The sequence below is a fragment of the Sebastes umbrosus genome, chromosome 15 (assembly GCF_015220745.1).
Source record: "Sebastes umbrosus isolate fSebUmb1 chromosome 15, fSebUmb1.pri, whole genome shotgun sequence".
In the NCBI taxonomy this organism is placed as follows: Eukaryota; Metazoa; Chordata; class Actinopteri; order Perciformes; family Sebastidae; genus Sebastes; species Sebastes umbrosus.
Window position 1 is genome coordinate 3,084,527 of NC_051283.1, and position 24,925 is coordinate 3,109,451.

The 24,925-nt window shown below is 41.2% G+C and overlaps 2 protein-coding genes and 1 long non-coding RNA gene across 3 annotated transcripts in view; 1 reads left to right on the forward strand and 2 right to left on the reverse strand.

Annotated features, from left to right (window-relative positions):
- Nucleotides 1-322: 322 nt before the first annotated feature.
- gdf6b (growth differentiation factor 6b) lies at nt 323-3,669 on the reverse strand. The gene is made up of 2 exons (XM_037794006.1): nt 2,660-3,669; nt 323-1,904 (listed from the first exon to the last, which is right to left on the reverse strand). Exons 1-2 carry the CDS (start codon nt 3,003-3,005, stop codon nt 1,012-1,014), a joined length of 1,239 nt encoding a protein of 412 aa, XP_037649934.1. The 5' UTR covers nt 3,006-3,669; the 3' UTR covers nt 323-1,011.
- A 474-nt stretch (nt 3,670-4,143) lies between these two features.
- LOC119503638 lies at nt 4,144-21,518 on the reverse strand. The gene is made up of 3 exons (XR_005210363.1): nt 21,508-21,518; nt 20,172-20,174; nt 4,144-4,299 (listed from the first exon to the last, which is right to left on the reverse strand). It is a non-coding gene; the product is annotated as an uncharacterized LOC119503638 (long non-coding RNA).
- Nucleotides 10,474-24,925, forward strand: part of pkhd1l1.1 (PKHD1 like 1, tandem duplicate 1) — a 79,345-nt gene continuing 64,893 nt past the window's right edge. Inside the window, exons 1-18 of the mRNA XM_037795502.1 lie at nt 10,474-10,584; nt 11,072-11,206; nt 11,385-11,462; nt 11,948-12,092; nt 13,426-13,534; nt 13,635-13,692; nt 13,790-13,883; nt 14,257-14,310; nt 15,038-15,111; nt 15,220-15,262; nt 15,384-15,454; nt 15,551-15,661; nt 17,585-17,677; nt 19,123-19,382; nt 20,102-20,193; nt 20,271-20,430; nt 23,181-23,316; nt 24,205-24,348. Coding sequence (XP_037651430.1) covers nt 11,152-11,206; nt 11,385-11,462; nt 11,948-12,092; nt 13,426-13,534; nt 13,635-13,692; nt 13,790-13,883; nt 14,257-14,310; nt 15,038-15,111; nt 15,220-15,262; nt 15,384-15,454; nt 15,551-15,661; nt 17,585-17,677; nt 19,123-19,382; nt 20,102-20,193; nt 20,271-20,430; nt 23,181-23,316; nt 24,205-24,348 — 1,777 coding nt within the window. The 5' untranslated portion in view covers nt 10,474-10,584; nt 11,072-11,151. The remainder of the gene's footprint in view (nt 10,585-11,071; nt 11,207-11,384; nt 11,463-11,947; nt 12,093-13,425; nt 13,535-13,634; nt 13,693-13,789; nt 13,884-14,256; nt 14,311-15,037; nt 15,112-15,219; nt 15,263-15,383; nt 15,455-15,550; nt 15,662-17,584; nt 17,678-19,122; nt 19,383-20,101; nt 20,194-20,270; nt 20,431-23,180; nt 23,317-24,204; nt 24,349-24,925) is intronic.

Consider the following 24,925-nt stretch of genomic DNA (forward strand, 5'->3'; position numbering starts at 1 on the left):
TATAAGATTAAAAGATACAATTTTCTTAAATAGGGGATATTAAATGTCTCTTTTTAAAAGGAATGGTTCAACATTTTTTGGAAATGATTTGCTTTCTTGCAGAGTTAGATGAAAAGATCTCATGTCAATGCTGTAAAAATGAAGCTGCAGTCAAGAGGCAGTTAGCTTAGCTTAGCATAAAGACTGGAAACGGGGGGACGTGGCTAGCCTGGCTCTGTCCAAAGGTAACTAAATCTGCCTACCAGCCCCTCTAAAGCTCATTAATTAAAACATTATATCTTGTTTGTTTAGTGCGTAAAACTGAATTTTAAAAATGACTGTTGTTTTGTGCAGCATATTGTTTTAGCTGGACAGAGCAAGGCTAGCTGTTTCCCCCTGTTTCCAGTCTTTATGCTAAGCTAAGCTAACCAGCTGCTAGCTGTAGCTTCAAATTTACCGTACAGGCAAGTGAGTGGTATCAATCTTCTCGTCTAACTCTCTGCAAGACAGTGAATAAGTGTATATTCAATCTTGTGAAGGGCTCATTGCGTGGGTGGAATATGGTCTCAAAAAAGCACAAAATGCATATCATCTTCAAAAATAATGTCATTACCACAACGACCCAGCAGCGCTTCTACTCCGTTGTCTTCAAAGTGAATAAGTGTATTTGCCAATTGTTGAACTGTTCTTTTAAACCTTTTCTTGATTTGGTGACACAGAAGATATAGAGTTTTCAATAAGTTTCTCTTATCATATATCCATGAATATGCTGTCACTTGGTGTTGAAGTGGCCAGAACATACAGAAAAACAACAAGAAAACAAATGTTTGAGGTATTAAACGTGACCTTGTTGGGTGCATGGTCAGGAAAAGCATTAATAAGTTTTTCTTTCCAAAGAAATTGAGCAAGTTTTCCTTATTTCAGGTGCAGACTTCTCATTACACAGACTGTACTTCTGTTGGATTTCCACTAACCAGAGAGCCTGACGAACAGGGAGTTGGTCAAAGTGAAGCGCTATACCTGTCAGATCTACTACCTGCAGCCACAAGACTCAACCACCATGTCCTCGTACTGTTTGTAGACCACATTGTTTCCTGAGTCGATGTAGAGGATGCTGATGGGGCTGAGTTTGGATGGGGCGCAGCAGCTGGGCGGCATGTTGCTGGGGTTCATTGAATTCATCAGAGTCTGGATGATGGCGTGGTTGGTGGGCTCCAGGTGGGAGCGCAGGGGGAAGTCACATACCCCCTCGCAGTGGTATGCTTCATAATCCAGTGGGGCGATGATCCAGTCGTCCCAGCCCAGATCTCTGAAGTTGACGTGCAGCGGCTTCTTGCTGCACCTGGATTTGGACTTCTTGCCGTGTCTCTTCCCGTGGCGGGTTTTGGACACGGCCGTCCTCCTTCTCCTGCTGGCTTTGGCACCAGGGCCCCTCTCTTTGGCCTTCCTCTCCAGACCCAGCAATGGTCTCCCCTCTCTCCTTTCACTGAAAAGGGTCTGCCGCTTCTTAGACCTGGTGAACACCACTAAGATGGCTTTCTTCTGCTGAGGCCTGCCGTGCCTGTGCAAGCCCAGCAGGTGCAGGTCCAGCTCCCTCTCTGGGTTGTCCAGCATCGCCCTGAGCTCCAGGCAGAAATTCTCCCCCTGGCTCAGGTGCTGCTGCTCTTTGAATATTTCCCACACGTCCAACACCTCCCACTTCGGCCTCTGGGAATCCTGCAGGTCCAGCGTTTTGGAGTCGAGCAGCTGCCGGTCGTGGCAGGAGAGGAGCTGGATGTCAACGGGCTCCGTTTCCGATATCCTGAAATTCCCAGACACTTTGGTGTATATCCTGAGCTCGGCTCCCAGCACCTCCGCCTTTTTGGAGAGCGTTGAGACGTCGAACAGATACTGCTGTCTCCTCAGAGGGGAGAGTGGGAGGTCATCTGTGGAAAGCATTAAAGCAGCAGGGTCAGATGCATTCTCACGGGGACGATGTGCATACCGCAGAGATGTGGAATCTGACGGGAAAAATCCCTCTATTGTCTGCACTGAATTAATCTGGGAGACAAAGTATGAGTCACGGGTGTTCAATCAATCCTACCTGCATGCACACATGCACACACAGTTGTGTTTCTTTCACTTGAGAGGACATTACATTGACTTACATTCATTTCCTGGAGACTTACCCCAAACGTAACCGTAACCATAACCATAACTGCTACTTGCCTTAAACTTACCTTAAACTTACCTTATACCAAGTTTTCCACTAAAATTGAATGATTTACGTTATGGGGACCTGCATTTTGGAAGGCGAGGCCCCACAATGTGACTATGTAAACAGACTGATATCCCCACAACGAGTTATACACGCACACTCACACACATGCACACAGTTGTGTTTCCATCACTTTAGAGGACATTATATTGACTTACATTCATTTCCTGGACACTTACCCTAACCATAAACATAACCATAACCATAACCATAACCGATACTTGCCTAATCCTAACCCTTACCCTAACCTTAAACCAAGTCTTCACCCTAAAATGTCAGGATTTACGTTATGGGGACTTGTATTTTGTCCCCAAAAGGAAGGCGCGTCCCCACAATGTGGCTATGTAAACAGATTGATGTCCCCACATCGACTATTGGCCTACACACACACACACACACTCACATGTACAGTGCTCCACATACCTTGTCCACTGTCAACAAAACTTGCAATAGTGTTGGCAGCTTTCGAGGAGCGGAAGAAGCTGGCGTTGAGTCCCAGTCTCTCTGCCGTGGAGAAGGTCTGGTAGATAGACAGCATGTAGTCGTGCGGCTCCACTGAGTCTTTAGACACAGCTTTATTGCTCCTGTCGATGGACGGCGGCGCGTAAAACTCCTTGAAATACCTGGAAGCTTTTTGTCCATCAAAGATCCTGGACACCTTGCTGCTCTTCTGGGCAGCTGGAGGGAAGATGGCCAGAGAGTGAGAAGAGGGGATCCCCCAAACCACCAACAGAGCCCCGCAGAGGAAAGCCAAGTGATAGAGATCCATCCTCTGGTCTTTATCCGGAGTCAGAGCCGGAGGGAGCCTGAGAGCTGTGGCCGGGGAGGAGGGGGGGACCACGGGGCTGAGCCGGAGCTGAACTCTGCATCCAGTCTACATCCAGTCCACATCCAGTCCACATCCAGTCTACATCCACTCCGCAGCTACTGGCTGCTCCGCACAGTGCGCACAGCTCCGGAGGACAGGCGGTGCAAAGTCAGAGAAAAGGGGGCGAGAACACGCCCACATTGTACTGTTATTGTTGAGGCGTAATGGAGGGCGCAAATGAAGGCTGTAAAACTAATTGTTCCTCTGTCGGCCGTCCCCTCCTCCTGGGGAGACAGATGTGCGCTGAAAGGACGAGCCTCCACTTCTGCTGCTCTGCTGCGCTCACTAAACTCTACACATCCAAAATGGCTTCTTTTTTTTTTTTTAATGTCTCAGTTTTAGAAGTTTTTATCTGTTCAAGCAGGACTTGAAACATCAATGTAACTGTGTCTCATGAATTGAGGATTTAGCAAGGAGTCTCCCGCCCTCTAGTGAGGCGCACACATATCGACCTGCTGCTGCTGATGCACGAGAGGACACACTCAGCCAATCAGCTTCCTTCAGAACCATGGACAGAGTCCTCACTGTTTTAGGTCACATGTGTCGGATTAAACCAGCAGTAGGCAGAATATCTTTTGGCATCATTGGGCAAAAAATCCATAATAACCTTTCAGCATATTGTAATTCAAGTGTTCTGAGAGAAAACTAGACTTCTGCTCCTCCTCATGAATTTGTTTTCAGGCTTTAGAACATCTAACCTGTGACGGGAGACTTTGACCAATCACAGGTCATTTCAGAGAGAGAGCGTTCCTATTGGCTGTTCATTCAATGGAGGCAGCTGTCAATCACTCGCAAACTCCGATCAAACGGTCGAACAAGGCAACGCTGACCAAATATGAATCAATATTCCCCTACTGTAATGCCAATTTCTCACTTCAAATGTTTTCAGAAACATCTTGTAGTGCACAGTTTAGCTGTAAAATGAGAAAGTTTGCTCCAGCTGGTGGGTGGTGCTTGGTATTTCCTGAACTGATCTCAAGAAGGCGGCCAGGTCACAAACTTTCTCATTTTACAGTTTAAAGAGTGAAAAGACCAAGCCCCCGGGAAGTGCGCCGGTCGTTGATGCCAATTTTTATAGTGGCCAAACAGCAGTACTGCAACTACCGTGTCCGTCACGTGATGCCATTGGGCCCAAAAATACTTTTCCCATTGACAACATTGGGTAAGAGATGTCTGTGACTCAGCAGATCATTTTCTTTTAGTTAAATCAACCTCCCAGTACGAACACTTGAATAGATCTTATTTAAAGGGACTGTTTGTAACTTCTTACACGTATAAATCATTGTCCCATGCACGCTCACATGTGGCTACGCTGTTCAGACTCAGACTCCAACACAAACTACATGGAAGCACCAAAACCTCAAAGTTGTATCTAGTGAAGCCCATCTTGTAAACAGTGTTGGCCGCGGTCGGAGGACGCGGGGGAGACCGTAGCTTTGGTCTCCAGGACCTGAGTCTCTGCTGTACTCTGCTCCTCTGTCTGACTGCTTGCCTTCACTCACACACTGCGCTCGTTCTCGCTCCACTCTCACGTGCATGCGCGCACACTCCACACTGCAGAAGAGTTAGTTTAGCTCTGAGAATATCTAGTGAATGTAAAGTGGACGTTTGTGCAGAAATAACTGCTGCAGCTCCTCCAGACAAACAGAGGTTTCCCGTGTCTTGTGAAGACGTTATCGACTCCGACCAAAACTCCGGTGTCTCCCCTGTTCCCTCCGAGAGGCTGAGGCAGGAAAAGCCAACACTAGGATCAGCATTGATTCATGGAGAGACCTTCGTCTGGTCAGCTAACATTACTGCCAAGCAGCTGAAATATAGAGTGATATTGTGGTTTTAGCTGAAGTGTGTCGATGCTCGTTCATGCCTATGTAGAGCGAGCACAAGCGCGAGCCCAACTCTGACTTTCGTTGACTTAAAGGCCACAGGTATCGCTGTTAACAAGCAATTTCTGATTCTTACAAACAGTCCCTTCAAATCATTAGGTTCTAAAAGTTGTAAAACGCACTAAAAGCCGAATCCAGAGTTATTTCCCTTCCTCCGTTCATGTGAATGAGACCCAGACCGAGGCTGGAGCGAGGAGGAGTTAGCAAGCCGTGACGACAGAGTGTTGGCTGTGACCCCATGGCCGAGCCATGTGACCGAGTGGACGCTACTGCGCCTGCTCCATGGGCCCAATGGATGCGGAAGATCACCGGAAGATCCGGGTACTTTTCAAGATGGAAGTCGAGCCATTTTGGCTTCATGCGCCACTGAGCAACTCTCATAGGAATGAACGGGGCCCCGCCTCCAACACTGGATCCAGTTCTTTTAATACATCCATGGAAAAGACACACACAGGGCGGGCTGGAGGGGAGGTGGACGGGTCCAACAAACACAAGGCTTTCATCCAGGAGACAACTGTTTGTGTCCCGTATTCACAATGTTCAGTGTCATTTTCACTGTACAAATGTAGTAGTTTTGCCCAACCATGTTGTTAAACCTAATTATAGTGGTTTTGTTGATTAATCCTAAAGTGACGCCAAAGGGCGTGACGAGTTGGTATGTGACGAGTTGGGATGAGAACATATGTAGACATTACTCCACTATATCTTTACATAGCAAATAGTTGTTTGCTGCTATATTAATGCTCTGAATATCATATATAACCTATGAAGATATTTTGGGAAACACAGTTATTCGCTTTCTCGTCGACAGTTCGATGAGAAGCACCTCTAAATCGGACTATTTAACAAGTCATATCTTGTTTTTTAATCCGTACAAAACTCAAAATGTTGTGCACAGCTGTAATCAATAGAGTTATAAATTATTATAATTATTATATCCCGACTGACTTTACTGTCTTTCAGAGGCTGTAGCAGGTTACGCTATTTTCGCCTGTTCTAAACGGTCTCTGCATACTTCTTGGAATTATATAACTTGGGTCTCACTGTAGAGCTGAGACTCTTGTGGATCAAATGAGTCCAACTGTATTCATGTGTGATGATGTTTGTCCCCATAGTAGCTGTTTCATTATAGTGAGACCATTTTTTAAAACTTGACTTCACTGTATAAAATTACCTGTGGTGACCTCTAGGATAATCACAGCCTCATGAAGGTTTACAGCCATAAACTAGAGACCTAGAGCATTCAGAGGATGGATGGCTTTCCTCGCTAAATTGACAATAAGGGGGTTTCTGAGCAGTTTCCAGGGAACAGAAGTGCTTGACATCCAATCGCCGAAAAATGCAATTCTTGCAGAAATCTCCAAATGTCAAAAGTTTTTGATCCCAAATCACAGCATGGGTTTCAATGGTGTTCCTCAAGGTCTTGGTGTCTTAATGTGGTATTTTGGAGGGATTATTGATCATTTTGATCAATTGTGGTATCAAATGGTTAAATTTAGCACCAAATCTGTGTAACAAATGGTATTAACCCCAAAATTGCTGCAACAACTGATGAGACATAATAGAGCATGGGGATGGACATCATATACTTCTATGATAATGTTCTAAACCCTTATACACTCTCACAATTTATTTTAATTCATTAATTCATGTTTGTTTCTGATTTATGACTAGAGCAACTTGACACACAGTGCTGAGCTGCATCTCTAATTAATATTCATGTTCCCAGCTTTCAGATGATGTACACCACTTCTATGTGACATCTACTGTTGACCTGCTATCTCCCCCTAAAGACCCCCTGTAAAATGGGTCAATTGTGGGTCTCAGAGGGTTAGATCGTAGTTTTGTAGACAATGTTAATGATTTTTCTCTTCTGAATGATTCCATCGAAAAACAAAAAAAATATATTTTTGTAGGTAATGAGTGAATAACTTTCAAAACAAAAGATCACTACCAGCAACAGGTAATCCTCGTCTTTTCTTCTCAAACATGATTGACAGTTTGTGCTAAAGATAGAGTCAGAATGGCAGAACTGTCATTATGTTTTTGGCGTAAAGGGCTGTGGGGCTTTGCTGTTGTTCTCACAGACGTAACATTTCTTTGTGCAATTAAACTTTCCAACCCAGAGGCACCTGTGAGCAATTATGAAATACTGAAATACTTTGTAAATAAATACAACTGCAGTCAACAGCGGCGTTCTCTTACATCTCTGATGTACTGCAAAGCTACAGGCCGTCTTCATGTAAACATGTGGTGAGATGAGTGAATAGTTTACTGATATTATAGAACATGATTTTAAGGTCATAATTATTGTATTACCCTACTTTTTAAACAGTAACCTCTCTCTACCACTTGAGGCTGCTAAAGTTGCAAAGTTGTCCTCCATCTATGATTCTCTCACCCATCAGCTACTCATTAGATGTCTGTCTCTCCTTGTTTGCTTCCTGATGTGATTTTGTTTTATGAGCAAGCCTCACTATGCATCAAACACAAGGAGTTACACACCTCCGTGAGCCTGTAACGCTCATTACACACCAGCAAAAAAGGGTTAGTTGGATAGAAATGGAGAGATTATTTATACCTCAGGGTGTGTTAACACAGGAAGTGATGCTCTGTAGGGGTGTTGAAAGAAATGAGGATACAAGTGGAAATAGCACAGACAAAACGATGACGAAGACTGGCAATGATGATTAACACTCACATTACTGCAATAGTCTGTCCACCATGTCATCATAAACTAATGATATATTGATATCATTGTATTTTCACTAGAATTCCATCCATGAGTAACACAATGACAGAATGTATGATTATTTTGGTCATAGATTTCATTCACTTTCTGTAATAAAACATCTAAAAGCAATTTAATTAATTAATTAAATTATTTTCAGATGGGGAACCCTGGGACAAAATCTTATGAAACAGGGTTCCGTGGTCTAATTTGTATCAATGTAGTGGTCTCTGATGTGAAAAAGTTTGCAAACCACTGCTATACAACATATAACCACAGACCTCACCAAAACCAAAGACAGGAAATGTTTGACTTTTCATACCATACAATGATATCAATATATTATTAGTTTATGATGACAGGCTGGACAGACAGAAATCAGACTATTACAGTAATCTTACTGAATCTTACCATCCTTTCATCATGTTAAGGCAGGAAGACTCATTGAACTAAAAGGAGAAACACCCTCTCAAATTGCCACCGTGCCCTTCTCCATTTCATTGTATATAAAGATGTAATATATATTTATTGTCCATGTCGACCAGCACAATCCCTCCACACTTATGTGGCCATGCTAGGATGAGATTAAATGGACACATTTTGAACACACGTGATTTCATTTGAAAGCATCTGTCTTGCCTTTTGGCAGTGATGTAGTTTATATGTGATCAGAGAGTAGATGGTGATGAATGTGAGATGAGACCAGGCTGTGTCCATTCAAGTATGGTCACGTAGTTCACCTCATTCATACCTGTACATAGTCAGAGCAGGCTCAGGTCCAGGGAATGGCTCGTGTGCCACAGGCCCGTCCACACCTGGTTCTTGGCTTCATTATTTTTTTAATGCTGTTTACAGTGTTAATCATCACCGTCAGTCTTTGCCATTGTCTTGTCTGTGCTATTTTCACTTGTATCCTCATTTATTTCCACACCCCTACAGAGCATCACTTCCTGTATTAACAAACCCTAAGGTATAAATAATCTCTCCATTTCTATCCAACTAACCCTTTTATTTGCTGGTGTGTAATGGGCATTACAGGCTCGCGGAGGTGTGTAACTCCTTGTGTTTGATGCATAATCAGGCTTGCTCATAAAAGAAAATGGCATCAGAAAGCAAACAAGGAGAGACAGACATGTGATGAGTAAAACCTTAAAAAGTAGGGTAATACAATAATTATTACCTCAAAATCATGTTCTATAATGTCAGTAAACTATCCACTCCTCTCACTACAGGTTTACATGAAGACGGCCTGTAGCTTTGCAGTACATCAGAGATGTTAGAGAAGGCTGCTGTTGACTGCAATTGTATTTATTTACAAAGTACTTCATAGAAGAAGGTATGTAGTAGTAGTAGTTTAACGTACATCACCTCATAATTACTCACAGGTGCCTCTGGGTTGGAAAGCTAATTGACCAAAGAAATGTGACGTCTGTGAGAACAACAGCAAAGCCCCACAGCCTTTTACGTTAAAAACTTTATGACAGTTCTGCCATTCTGTCTCTATCTTTAGCTCAAACTGTCAATCATGTTTGAGAAGAAAAGACGAGGAAGGAGGTGATGAGAGCAAAATGACCAGTTGCTGCTATTTTTGTTTTGAAAGTTATTAACTCATCACCATCTTTTAGGGGGAGATAGCAGGTCAACAGTAGATGTCACATAGAAGTGGTGTACATCATCTGAAAGCTGGGGACATGAAGATCAGAAGCTCAGCACTGTCTGTCAAGTTGTTCTAGTCATAAATCAGAAATAAACATGAATTAATGAATTAAAATAAATTGTGAGAGTGTATAAGGGTTTAGAACATTATGATAGAAGTATATGATGTCCATGCCCATACTCTATTATGTCTCATAAGTTGTTGCAGCAATGTTTGGGTTGATACCATTTGTCCCACAGATTTTGTGCTAATTTTAACCATTTTTTACCACTCGAGAATTGATAAAAAATGATCAATAATCAATCAATAAATGATTCCCCCTTTAGCTGGGCACCCCCGGGAACCCCCTCGAGGACCCCTGGGGTCTCCAGGTCCCACTTTGAGAACCACTGTTTTTTAGTGTATAGTGTATAATAGACCTATTCATTGCCAATCTGTTGCTAGGTCCACAGTTTTGGTCCAAGTTTACTTCCTGTCAGCTACTACATCAGCAAACATCGCAACAGGAAATACAAAGGGGTTCATTTCGATTGTTTATGTTGTCAAGTTTGAAAAGGTCTATGTGTTCCTGTTATTTAGTCCACCCCTCGAATAATGTTTGTTTGTTTGGTCTTGTCACGATTGTAGCCACTTTTTGTGCTTATGTTTTGTACATTTTATATTTCATACATGACGTGTAGAGGCAGGTTTAGACACAGTTTAATACAATCAAACAGCCCTGTAATTAAGCTGGTTTGTGGTACATTGTGCAAGTGTGTATTGGCAACATGTTGGAATGCAATACAAAACTACAGCTTTGAAAAAAATAAAACTTGACTTCACTTTGACCTGCAAAACATGCATGACTGACAGACCCACTTCTTTCTACATTTCCACTACTTCCTCTTCAATTCCATCAGAGTGGTTCATAAAGCTGTTACTCATCCTTCTTTTTGACTTCCTCTGACAGGAAATGGACAAATCTGGTTTGATTTCAGCAACAGATTAATCCTGTGGTGGTGGTGGTGGATTGCATGGATACCAGAGGATGGGCTGATCTCAACAGTCTCCTCCTCTCAGCTTCAGGTGAGAGGCGGAGACAGTGAGCAGCCAGTTGTATAAAGAGTGAGTGCAGTGATCTGTGTACAGGAGTGTCTCTCTCTATCTCTCTATCTCTTTATTTGAACACCTGATACAGTTAACAGTTCGCCTCAACGACCTTCTCAACAGGTGGGTTTTATTCATTTTTAAATCACATTTTATTTTGAAAATATCTTTTCAACATTTCTTGTGGTTGTTACAGATTTTAGTACATTTCATCACGATGTGGCTCTAACTCTATAATAATAATAATCATAATTGTGTCTAATCTCCATGGTGTTTTTTTACTTAAATAACTCTTCATGGTATCTGGATTTTGAACAAATGGTAATTGTAAATGGACTTGTATTTATATAGCGACTCTTAATCATCCGACCACTCAAAGCGCTTTACATGTTCTGACATGTGGACCGGAGGAGCCGGGGATCGAACCGACGAACTTCCGATTGGTGGTCGACCTGCTTTAATCCTGAGCCAAATAACAGTCTTTCACATTTTATAGTTAAATCTATTTATCAAAACAGTCTGACTTACGGCCAGTAGCCTACTAACGTATGAGGACTTTCGTTAAACCTTTTCTACTAAAATAACACTTCTGGTATTCCGTGTTTTACAGTTTCCCAGCATATAGACTCCACCGCAGCATCCCAGCAGACTGCAGGTGAAGCCGCAGGGATCTCTGGGTAATCCTCCAGGATGGAGTCCCCCATGAAGCCGGTGGTTCTCCTCCTCGCACTCTGGTGCTGCTGCAGTAAGTAGCAAAGTACAGCTACAAAGTACCATAATAATGACATTATTCCCTTTAGAATGTGAGTTGCGCCTTTTTAAATGCAGAAATTGCGCAAATGTCCTGCGCTGCCAGCCCACTGCACTGCTCACATTATTTTATATATTCTTAACAGAGCTTGTAATATTTCATGTATTTTCAGGTGCTCAACGCACTGATTACATAACTCCAAAACGAGGCAGCTTTAATGGAGGAACACGAATCATGATCCAAGGAAGCGGTAAGAGATTGAATCAGATACATGGAAGCCTCCATGTTAGTTCATGGTGACGTTTAATCCACAATGAGGATGCTGAAATCTTGTTACAGACCTAATTTATCTTCAGGAATAAATAATGGACATTATTTTAAAGTCAGCTATGTGATTTTAAACAGGTTATAACATATAAATATGTTGGTTAAAAATGATCAAAAAGTAATCAAAGAATCTCGTTTGTGCTAGTTACCATATATTATGACACTGTTTATCTGAGGAGATGCAGCTGAATAAATGAGATTGAAGTAGTTATAGTTATTATGATTGTGGATTATTTGTTTCTAAACTGTGACAAATATCAACTCCTGATCTAAAACTTTAGCAGCATTGTCATCTGTATCTTCATGATACTAAAAGTTGTCCTTCACTAGGACTTGTTTGCCTGTTGACTCCTTTATCCAGAAAAAAACATTTTGCATTTACTTGTATGCGTTCATCCCCCCCCCCAGGTTTTGCCCAGGAGAGACAGTTCCAGCTGTTTCCAAAAGACGATGACTTTGGCAACAGTGTGTTCCTGGTGTCAGACAAGCTGACGGTCCCCTGTGATGTGGAGAGAGACTCAACACACAGCAACCGGATCACCTGTGTCACCAGGTAGCCTACAGGCCGAGAGGCCTCTTAATTCAGTGGTTCTCAAAGTGGGGTCCATGGCACTCTGTCAGGGGAAATAATTTGATATAAATTATGAAATTGTGCTGTATCATTAAAAAGTACATATCTACAGATAGGGGACTATTTGTGCGAATAAAACAAGCATATTGTGTCCATTACTCCCACCCACATTAGCTTTGGGCCAATAGAAACTCTGATATGATTGTGGCACGCAGCAATAAGTTCATTATTTTAAAGTTGAAGCACTTACTGAAAGTCAGCTTTGGACTTTTAAATTTAAATATCTGATCTTAAGATGAAATACTTGAAATGTAGGCTATGAATCCTGTTAAGTTGAGTCCAAATGCAGTCGAATAAAACCACACTCTTTTTTAAAAAAGGTAAATAAATGGTATTAACATTCAATAACATTACAATTTTCCCCACTGTGGGACTAATAAAGGATTATCTCATTTTATCTTAAAGTTGCAGTAGGTAGAATTGGAGCAAATATGAATAAAAAAAGTTATTTTTTTAAAACGTTTACTATATCCTGACAGTAGTGCATGAGACAGGTAATCTGAAAAAAATTACTGTTTAGCTGTAAATGAGAAAGTTGTTGAGATCAGTTGAGGAAATACCAAGCACCGCCCACCAGCTGGAGAAAACTTTCTAATTTTACAGCTAAACAGTACACTATAAGATGTTTCTGAAAACATTTGAGGAGAGAAATAGGCATTACAGTAACAGAATATTGATTCATATTTGATCAGCGCTGCCTAGTTTGACCGTTTGATTGGAGTTCGCGAGTGATTGACAGCTGCCTCCATTGAATGAACAGCCAATAGGAACGCTCTCTCTCAATGAAATGACCTGTGATTGGTCAAAGTCTCCCGTCACGGGCTAGATTTTTTAAAGCCTGAAAACAGAGCCATGAGGAGGAGCAGAAGTCTAGTTTTCTCTCAGAACACTTGAGTTACAATATGCTGAAAGGTTATTATGGAATGTTTTGCCCAATGATGCCAAAAACATTCTGCCTCCTGCAGGTTTAACATGATTCAAATTGAAATGTGTTTCTGTTTATCACTGTAAAACATGTCTGAAGTATTTTGGGGTGAAGAGTTTCAGAATACAAATAGCTCCTTTGGTGTCTAAGAGTACAAATGATAGTAAGCATTATCAGTGTTACGATGAGGAGGTCCTTGGAAAATGTTTTCCCCTGTAGTTGGTCCCTGGCGCCAAAAACTTTGAGAATCCCTGTCTTAATTGAATAAACACATTTTATCATAAGTCACTTCATGCATATATCTCTTATCTAATGATTCATCCATCACAGAGCCATGCCGCGTGATCGCTACATGGTCCACGTCAGTGTGGACGGCGTTCCCATTCCTTACAGCAATTTGTGCCGCGGCAGGTACCAAATACACCACTGCAGCTTCTATGTAAGTTTACACCTTCATTTACAAATGAACTGATCTTACAGTCAAGTTTGGGTCGGTTTCTAACAGCCCTTTTTTCCATTCCTACTGTGACTTTTCTCAGACTGTTTGGTACCGCACGCCTACTATCAAGACTCTGAGTCCAGTCAGTGGTCCCCCAGGTACAGTTCTTTACTCCTATAGCACACGGTGAATTTACAGTCCATTCCTTCAACTCTATTAAATATATTTTTTAAACCCACTTCAAAACGGCTGCAGGCAGCTTGGTGACAGCGCGAGGACTTCTCTTCACTGATGTGTACGGAAGCAACACTGCCAAGAGCTCTAACGGCAATGACGCCAGTATTCTGAGGTACAGAAATATAATGAAACGGATATACTTTCAAAATGTTCATATTAACGTAAGGCATTTTGTCTCACCCAAGCATTAAAGTATCATTGATTTTAAATTCAGGGCCATTTCTGACAGCTTTATGATGACATCCTGTCAATATCCTATAAAAGAAGGCAGACTGACCCACTAATGAACGCTAAAGAAACTAGTTTGACAGAATAAAAACAGTTGAAATTAACCCGTTGAAATGTGTTCACATGTTTTACGAAAACACAAGACTGAGAGATACTCAAGACGTTTATTTGCTCGCTATGTAACAACCAACTTCATTTAAACTTTATTAAAATGTCATCTTGTAATCGATCAGTGAATAGGATCTTGTTTATTGCAGAGTCTACATGGGAGGGATGCCGTGCCTGCTGCTTAAACCGGATTCAGATGAACTGTAAGTAGTTTGTATATCACAGTGAAAACACAGCAAAATGCAAAACATATTGATTAAGTTAAGTTAAGATACTGTATGTCTCACAGCTGAGGAATCTTTTGTGGGATGAAGTTAGGTTAAAGGTGCTAAATTCCATATCCTGAGCACAGAGATGCAAATTATAAGCACTTTCCTTAATCGATCATTGGTAACACTGACGATCAATCATAGATTAATCGTAATCAAAAAAACATACAAATTGTGCATATACTAAACAATACCAAATGTGCTTCTTTTCCTCAATCAAAGCCTTTTTTCCACAGCAACATATCGCATAATCTCTGACAGCATTGCATAGCCTATGAAACATATAGAGATAGAGGCCTAGACATATTAAACACATTGAAATATAATTGAATATCAGATTACATGCGGAGCACGCTCATGAAAATCCGCTATACATCTCTGCCTAGTTTTATAAGAAAGACGCTCAAAAGGAACTAAATGTAACGCTGCAACAAGAGAAGAGTTACCGCAGCGGCAACTAGCAGCCGTTGTCAAAAAAGCACCGGAGTTTTGTCTCTTTGCTTCTCTACTGTTTGCGCCGGCTCAGCCGCTGCCATGTTGAGAGCCCTGTGGAGGCAATAGAAATGCTCCCAGTCTCGCATTTAGCACCTTTGAATAAAACTGAACTGAACACTAAGAATACATATTACAGTATCAAAAGTTTCTACATTTTTTTCTAAAGATATAACCTACGAGTGGACTCTGAGTCTTCTAGCTGGGGAGACATGAGCTGCAAAATGACGGGGACGTATGTCGGTAAGATGGTTTCGTTCACATTACAGCCACTCTTAACATTTATTTTTTAAAGGTCAATTTTGAAACTGTACAAATTGTCCTTTAACAATCATGTTTTATTTCCAACAGGGCATCACAATTTCAGTTACATTGTTAATAATGAATATGGAAGGTAGGTCATGTTAACTCCAATTTTTGCATTTCTTTACATTCAATTAAAGTGTTTCACACAACAACAAGGTTATTGTATGAACAACTGTAACAATATTAATTCATTTCTTTAAAATCTTTAGGAGTATGCCATACAAGTCTCTGTACAGGGTTTCAGCTGCGAACACACTCGCCATGTTTCAGACCTATGCGGGTACGTTAGACAGACAGACATATGCTCACAATAAAGTACTTCCTTTGTAGTATTTATTCTTATTACAGTGAAATGTGTGTTATGTCCCTTGTTCAGAGGTGACAGGAGTCTCCCCGTCCGTGGGCAGTGTCATGGGCGGAACCCTGTTGACCATTCACGGCCGCTTCTTCGACCAAACCGATCGCCCAGCACGTGTTCTCGTTGGAGGTAATCACACTGGAAATCTACCAAAAAACTCAACTAGCCGTAGCCAGTTTCCAATGCCATGACAGCTTCTCTGACATTGTTTTCACACAGTACAACGAGTTGAATGTGATGCATCTCCCCAAAACAAAACCCGACACATTGTTCCAATCGTGCAATGGTGATAATCCTTTTCAACACAAACAGAATGTGTGCATACTTTGAGACACAGCAGACAAAAGGAAACCACAGAGCTGTCTCACGCTAGAGGAAAGAATCCTGTGAAAGCTTAGAGACACAACAGACCGTGACAAACGAGCCGGAGCGCCGTCTTTCATAAGGCGCCGTCTGTCACTTTCAACATGTTGAAAGTTACAGTACGTGTTTGACAGTGAATCAGGGCTCTTTGACGCAATCATCGTCGAAATTAAATCCCAGTTCTTCCACATTTTTCACATGGTGATGAATGAATTCAAGGTGTACAGGACGCCAGAAATGAATATGAGTCAGATACAGAATGCAGAGCGTACACTATCAAATGACAGTACACAAAGTATATTCATGTAATTTACCTAATCAGACCTTCAAGTCTGCAATAAGGTTCATATGTTACTGATGGTAAAGCATCAGCATTAGGGCATGTGTTACCTTTACTTCCATGCTTTAAAATTAGGAAACTAAAAGGGATAGTTTGGGTGTTTTCAAGTGGGATTGTATGAGGTACTTATCCATAGCCAGTGTATTACCTACAGTAGATGACGGTCTGCACGCCTCCAGTTTGGAGAAACAGACAGGAGTGCCGACACCAGAGCAAAGCACACAGTGCTGTGGACGGGGACGGCAGAAAAAATTATTTTAGACACCTAAAAGAAAGGCCCACCTAAAACAATCAATTTCCGTTTAAGTGTACGCTATATTTAGGATATTTCAACACAGTCTCACGGTAGAATTTAATCTATTTGATTTGTGTACATAGACAAATTTCCCTTTTTCTCTCGACACTCAGAACGACTTTCAACAACGTATCTTTTGTGCGTTTTCCTACGAATTTCCTTCGTCATGAAAGTTTGAAAGCATGCACAACACAGAAGAAAATTAGATTCCCTTTCCACTTCCACCACATCGCAGAGCTCACATCATCTATTTTCTTCCTGAATATTAGTCAGCAGTCAAAGTCTAATAGTGAACTCTTGTTACTGGTTGCACATGGTTGTGACCAAGGAGATTTATTTTTTATTTTTCGAGGCCTGGAGAGGTAAAAATGACAAAATAATTCACTTGAAAAAAAAACAGAACGATTATTTTGAGGCACCATTTGCAAAATGAAGCACTGGAAAACAAAAAATAAAACAACAAAAAAAACAACAAAATATCACAAATAAAGTGATGAAATGAGGAAATTGCAATAATATGAGGTATTGGAACGATGCAACCAGGGGGACACGAGTACATCTGTCAAAGTTAACGCGATGATAACGCGTTAAGGTAAATTCCTTTTAATGCCACTAATTTCTTTAACGCATTAACGCAATTTGCGATTTGTAGGTTGTAGCGGGCTCAGTTTTAAAGCTAGATAGTGATGATCCTGGCATCATATGAAACTAGAAAACCTAATGATTCCATTGGTACCAACCATGTCATGCTAGCTTGAGAATATATATAATATATAACGCTCCAGCTAATTTGCAATTAATCACGATTAAATGTCAATTGACCGTTCTAAAAGAAATATATCATCCTAAATTCAGTCATTGTACACACATCTTCGTGTCACCTGAAGGGCTAGTGAAATGTGTAAAAAGCATACTAAGTTTCAGTGGTGTTTCAGCCGACGCGGAGGTGAGTGGGTTATTAGTCCATTTTCACTTTACCGTGAACTATTCCCTTCAGTGAAGCCCGTGCTGTTGTGTTTTTTTGTGCGTTATTGTGACGCTGACTCTCCTTCAGGCCGGCCTTGTGAGATCCAGAGTGTGTCTGATGACAGAATCACGTGCAGGACCCCCAAACACGAGATGAACAGCCACATGTCAGTCCACCCAGGTGAGAACAAAACCTCCTCTTCTTCTGTTCTTCTGCCTTTTGTTGTGATAGTTGCTGCTGTGTCATTATCTGAACAAAGCATTAACACCAGTCGGCATCTCGGATCACCGGATGAATTTAAAGCATCCGTCAACAAAAGAGTTGTCTTGAAGATGACGATCTCATTGTCACCGTGTTGTCACGATTCATCAAGACTCACTTTGATGTGCTGTGTACTGTAAAAAGATAACCTGCTATGTGACTGTGACAAAAGCACATATTTTTCATCATACATCATCCAAATGTCCTCTCGTAGAGCTGATGTCAACAGCAGATACGGACGCCGTTTTTTTTATTTCTACAACAAGATGAACTTTAACAGTCATCTTATGATTGAGATCAAACAATAAGAGCATAAATTCCTTGCTTTTTGCCTGGATCACAGAGGGCCATATACTTTGTTTTGACCGAGTCTTACTTCAAGAGGAAGAAGAGCACATGTTTTAGAAAAGCTCTCTCTCTCTAGAGCGCCCCATGTGATTCAAAGGTTTTTATTCAAAGTGTGCATTGTGCAAAAGAGTGCTCAAACAAGCTCACGTTAACATCGGGTTCTGCAAACAATTACATAAGAAGCAAAAGGGGTACTTCATTCCTCATGTGGTTATTTATACTTTCTAAGAGAACCGTTTGCCACCCATCTGTTGAATAAGAGATGCAACTAACAATTGATTTCACATGCGATTATCCTGCTGATTATATTCTTGATTCATTGATTAATATCTCTGTCTGTAAAATGTCAGAAAATAGTAAAAATGCCCACTATAATTTCAGAGAACCCAAAGTGACGTCTTCAGATGTTTTATTCTGTCCGACCAACAGTCCAAAACCCAAAGATATTCAGTTTACTATCAAATATGTCGGAGAAAAGCAGCAGATTCTTACATTTGAGCAGCTGGAATCAACTAATGTTGAGCATTTTTGCTTGAAAAATGACTCAAAATAGATTATTATATAGTTCTTCTTCTTCTTCTTCTTCTTCTTCTTCTTCTTCTGTTTACTACTGACCATGTATGGATGTGATATGATTACTATCTTTGTTGCATGGCCTGGCTCATTTTGTAAAACATGAACAAATACTTACAGAGAATGAATGCAATAGAACTTTCTTTTATTATTCAGTTTGTCAGTTACAAAGAACATCAATTAATAATATTAAAAGATTATAAAATAATCCATTTAAACAAGTTGATTTTAATTTAGGTTGATACTGTAAATCATGGTATGGTGCATAGACTGGCGTACTCGCCGATACCCGAATCCGAATTTTGGGCAGTATCGAACGCATTTCCGTTACTGGTATCGGTATTGGATCAACTCTATCGATTAATCGACTATTCGGTTCAGCTCTAATTTTGATACACCACCATTTATTTCCATTTTGTCACATGCACCTCTTCTAAATCCAGGTGGAAGAGGCTTGAAGATGGAGGTGTGGAACGACACAAGACCCCGCTTCCTGACTGACATTTGGACCTACAATGAGAACACAACTGGATATTGGACAGAGTGGATCGACTCCATGCCCCACATCTTTGACCTGAATTATTTCAGCTCACGATCCAGAGGCTTCTTTGAACCTCCAGCAAGCGCCAACTACACCATATACCTCCACTGTGATGACCGATGTGAGCTCTACCTCAGCAACTCCAGCCGCCCAGAAGACAAGGTATGAACAGAGGGTTCAGTTCAACATCAATCACAGGTTTCCATTTGAAACAATCACAGATAACTTTTAGGGCAGTCAAAGGTAACGCGATAACGCAAATTTGTTTTAACGCCACTAAATTCTTTAATGCATTAACTCAAGTTGGGATTTGTAGCAGGCTCAGTTATAAAGTTAGAGTGAAGTAGAAAAACCTCAGGAATCCATCGGTACCAACCATGTCATACTAGCTTGTCGCGAAGGAGGTTAAATAACGCTCCAAACTTGCGCTAAATTTTGTCGAGGAAAAACTGCTATGTCCATTTTCAAAGGGGTCCCTTGACCTCTGACCTCCAGATATGTGAATGTAAATGGGTTCTATGGGTACCCACGAGTCTCCCCTTTACAGACATGCTAAATGCAGTACCTGTGAGGGTTTCTGGACAATATCTGTCAGTGTTTTGTGTTGTAAATTGATTTCCAGTAATAAATATTTACATACATTTGCATAAAGCAGCATATTTTCCCACTCCCATGTTGATAAGTGATTTAAATACCTGACAAATCTCCCTTTAAGGTACATTATGAACAGATAAAAAAATTGCGTTTAGTTTGCGATTAATCGCGATGAAATATTTTAATCGTTTGACAGCCCTAATAACTTTACAAGTTGTTTGTATTTTTTTGTAATAATAATCCTAATATCTTTCTTGCTTGTTTTTATTTCACAACCTCCACTTCAGGCTCTGATTGCGTTCCAGACAAGATATTACTCAGATTTCACGAAAACGGAATCGCAAAAGTCTGAAGTACTTGCTCTAGAGGGAGATAAAACGTAAGTACATGACTCTAATGGCTCTAATACCTTTACAGTTCCCCTTGAAAATAATTTTAAAATCATTTTTCCTGTAGCTACTACTTCGAAATTCTGCACCAAGACTATGGAGGTCTTGCTAGGGTCGACATCGGCCTGTTCCGAGAGGAGAGTTCCTTCACAGAAGACCAGACGGACGACGCTGTCAATGAAATTCAGGATATCGTGGCTGAATACGACGTGTTCGATGAGGAGCAGGTATGTACGGTAGTTGCTAACCCGTTGCTAACCCGGAGCTTCTGTTAAACACAGCACATCCCAGATTCTCTGTTCAGCTCCCCGTAAAGTGAATGGTTACAGACATTTTCTTGCCGACTCGGATGAGAAGACTGATACCACTCTCTTATCTGCTCGCTAAATATGAAGCTACAGTTAACTTAGCTTAGCATAGAGACTGGAAACGGGGGAAAGCTAGCTGGCTCAATCCAAGAAGTCTTCTTGGATTGAGCCAGCTAGCTTTCCCCCGTATATACAGTATATATATATATATATATATATATAATGTGTTAATTATTGAGCTTGTGGATGGCTGCTGTAGGTGGACTTTTTTTAACCTTTGAACGGAGCTAGTGCTAGCAAGATGTTTCCAGCATGGATGTATTAAGAGAACGTTCATTTCTATGAGAGTTGCTCAGTGGCGCATGAAGCCAAAATGGAGCAGGCGCAGTAGCGTCCGCTTGGTCACATGTCTCGGTCACGGGGTCACAGCCGTCACGCTGTCGACGCGGCTTGCTAACTCCGCCTCCCAGCCCTCGCTCCAGCCTCGGTCTGGCTCTCATTCACATGAACGGAGGAAGGGAAATAACTCTGGATTCAGCTATTAGTGCATTTTATAACTTTTAGGACCTAATGATTTAAATAAGGACTATTAGAGTGTTCGTACTGGGAAGTTGATTCACCTAAAAAGAAAATGATCCGCTGAGATACATACGTCTCTTTCCCAATGTAAGAAGAAAAGTTTTTTTTGGGCCCGATGGCATCAGGTGACGGACACGGAAGTTGTAGTACCACCGTTACACTGTTATATCATGACAGTAGTGCATGAGACTGGAGGAAAACAGCCAATCAGAGCTGATTAGAGATGTGATAGTGAAGATATTTTCCCACCGGTTAATAAACTTGTGACAACATCAGTGTTACTGATTACTGCGGACATTTTACAAGAAAAGATGACGGTTAATACGTGTAGCGCACTTACTTTGATCTTTGACGTCAGGTGGCTGTGTGTCTGGCCTCTCTGGTCCAGCTTTTGCTGCAGGGCTGCAGGTTTCCAACCGGCTGTGACCGCTCCGTCCTCCACACGGCGATGGCCTCATTAATGTTATGGTCCCCTTATAGTGTTGGGTTTAAATCTGAAATATTGCCGAGTAGGCGCATTTTGCTTTTCGCTTTGCATCGTCTTGTCTGTCAACTCTGTCTCGTTCCGTGTGTGCGACACCTGCTACTCTAAGCAGAGACTCCGTATGGAGCAGATGCATTCACTGCCAGTGTGCCGCGTCCGTCGTCCAACTTTGTATTGATAACACGGCGTTGATACGCCAAAATTAACTAAACGGGTTTTATTTCTGTAAAAAAAGCCAAACGACGGTGGGGGCGGTGGGTACATAATGTAATCGGTGTGTGTCTGACCGGTGTGTGTCTGACCAGCGTGTACCACCGGTAACACCGATTACCGCGACAAGCCAAGACAAGCCTTTTTGCCCAATGATGCCAAATATATTCTGCCTACTGCAGGTTTAATAGACTCAGGACATGTCGCTAGTCTCCTAAAGGGGCAGTAGCAAAACCCATGTGTCTCAGATACAGGAAACTGACTCTCCTTTATGAACTGTCTCTGGCTTAACTAACGCAGTCTCCTGGCTCCAGCCTCATATTTAACATATGGATATTTAAGTGGCGTCGATTTGTGAGTAAGCATATTTACCACAATGTTGAACTATTCATTTAAACAGGGAAATAAAACAACCTACAAAGGCGGCGGAATCAATTGTATTTTACACCTTCCCGGTTTCCTTTAGTCATTTCTAAGTAAAAAAATGAAATTAATTTTGTACCTTTAAAGGTCCCATATCATGCTCATTTTCAGGTTCATACTTGTATTTCATGTTTCTACTAGAACATGTTTACATGCTTTAATGTTAAAAAAAACCCTTTATTTTCCTCATACGGTCTGCCGGAATATACCTGTATTTACCCTCTGTCTGAAACGCTCTGTTTTAGTGCATTTCAACGGAATTGCGTTGCTAGGCAACAGCTTGGGTCCATGTCAGCTGATGCTATTTACATACACTGCAACAGGAAATAAACTGGGACACATTTAGAATATTTACGTTTAAAACCGTGTAATGGTCTAAATATTGTATATTTGTGACATCACAAATGGACAGAAATCCTAATGGCTTGTTTCAAACGCACAATTTCTGAATACGGGCTGTGTGTATTTCTCCGTATATTTAGCGTTTTGATAGTTTAACAGTATTTATATAGCACTTAAACCTGCTTTATAATATAAAAGACATGAAAATCTCACTTTTTACAATATGGGACCTTTAAATATTTCTGTTAAAAGCAGCTAATGACAATGTAGCATAAAGTGGTTTCTGTCAGTATCTAATAGGGTAGGGTTTATCTTTCAGGTTGTTTCTAGCTTTCCAGTTGCATTTTTTGGATACCAATGTCTGTAGTCACAGCAATACAGCCAGACCTTTCTGCAATTTAAGCAAAGGATACAGCATTTCTTGACTAGAAAAGTTCATGTTTTTCCTTCTGTTACATTGCTAGCATTATTGCTAGCATTATCGTTCTCTTCATGGGGTTTGTTATCATTCATGTCTTTTAGGAGAATGTAGGAAATCACTAAATGAGGTAGAAGTAAATATAGCAGGTTGAAGGAAGGTGGGTTTTCTCGCTTCTGTGCCTCACCTTCGCTCACTCTCACTGTTACCCAGGTGGTGACCTTTGAATCCTGGCCCGGCGATGCCACTGCCGTCAAAGAGGTCCAGAAGGTCACCGTCAGCAGCAGCTGTGCCAGCCATCTTTGCGGCAGCACCTTCTTCAGCCTGGGCTTCGGAGATGCAAAGACAGGTAATGTGTTTTGCAATCGATTCATTTAAAAAAGAAATAATAATAAATGTATTGCGTTTGTAACTTGCATATTAAAGCTGCAGTGGGTAGAAATGGAGCAAATATGATTAAAAAGTTATTTTTATAAAACGGTCACCATATCGTGACAGTAGCGCCTCTGTGTCCTCCGGTCTCCTCCGGTGCTCCTAATGGCATCTGCAAGATTTCACAGACAGGAGGAAAACAACCAATCAGAGCCGAGCTGAAGCCTTGCCGTCTCTGAGCAGCTGTCAATCACTCGTGAACGCTCAATGGGAATGCTCAATGGGAACGCTCAATGGGAATGCTCAATGGGAACGCTTAATGGGAACGCTCAATAGGAACGCTCAGTAGGAACGCTCAGTAGGAACGCTCAGTAGGAACGCTCAATATGAACGCTCAGTAGGAATGCTCAGTAGGAACGCTCAGTAGGAACGCTCACTGGGAACGCTCAATGGGAACGCTCAATGGGAACGCTCAGTAGGAACGCTCAATATGAACGCTCAGTAGGAACGCTCAATAGGAACACTCAATAGGAACGCTCAATAGGAACGCTCTCTCTCTGAAATGACCTGTGATTGGTCAAAGTCATCCTGAAAACAGAGCCATGAGGAGGTGCAGAAGTCTAGTTATCTCTCAGAACACTTGAATTACAATATGCTGAAAGGTTATTATGGAATTTTTGCCCAATGATGCCAAAACTATACTGCCTACTGCAACTTTAATTACCTTAAAATATCACGACTGCATACATATTTAGCATTAGCAGCCACAAAAGGAAAACCCTAAACCTGTTGCTCTAATCTAATGAAACCACAGTGCAGTATGTACCAGCCATTATGTTTGTTCATAAGCTTTTTTCTTTTTTAGGACCGATTTCAGTCACCGCCTCAGCAGCTGTGGTGGAAGCATCCCTGAGGAGCCTTTGGTCCATCAAACCCGACACAGTCCAGGTCACCAAACAGGACGACAGCCAAGGATCTCACTACACGGTCACATTCGATTCTGACAGAGGTATGAAGAGACAGAAAAGTAGCTAGTGGTTGTTACACTTTATTCAAATGCATGTGTGTAACTAACCACAATACTTTATGGTATCTCTGTAGCTGATACTGCATTATGCTTTTGGGTTTTACGGGTTTTACTTGTGAACGTGATCTCTCAGGATGCCTGGAGGGAAATCTTCAAATTAGGCACAAACATCCACTCTGACTCAAGGATGAACTGATGAACTAACACTTCATTTTACAGGTCCGCAAATTTCATTGTAATTAGGTGATAATTCGCAAGTAACCTATTTGAAATTTCTTTGGAATTACTGCCAAATTTCCCCAATATTTACCTCAAAATGTATCGAAAAATTACTTTATTATAAACATTATTTAATAATTATATTCTGCTATTTACCAATAGCTGGTAATTTATTTAATATATTTCCAGGAAAAGAATACAAAGTTAATTGATAAGCTTTTATTTTGCTGATAAATAGATAATAGTTAGCAAATAACTTCTTTGAAATGTCTTTAAAAACCTCCTTGAATCATGACATCAGCTACCAGGTTACATCTGTGTAGACAATAAGTCACACTAT

Bases quoted from the DNA above. Each gene is read 5' to 3' on its own strand.
- gdf6b (XM_037794006.1), bottom strand. From the start codon at position 3,005: ATGGATCTCTATCACTTGGCTTTCCTCTGCGGGGCTCTGTTGGTGGTT. The intron at 1,905-2,659 runs GTATGTGGAGCA...TGCTTTCCACAG, and splicing joins TTTTGTTGACAGTGGACAAG to ATGACCTCCCACTCTCCCCT.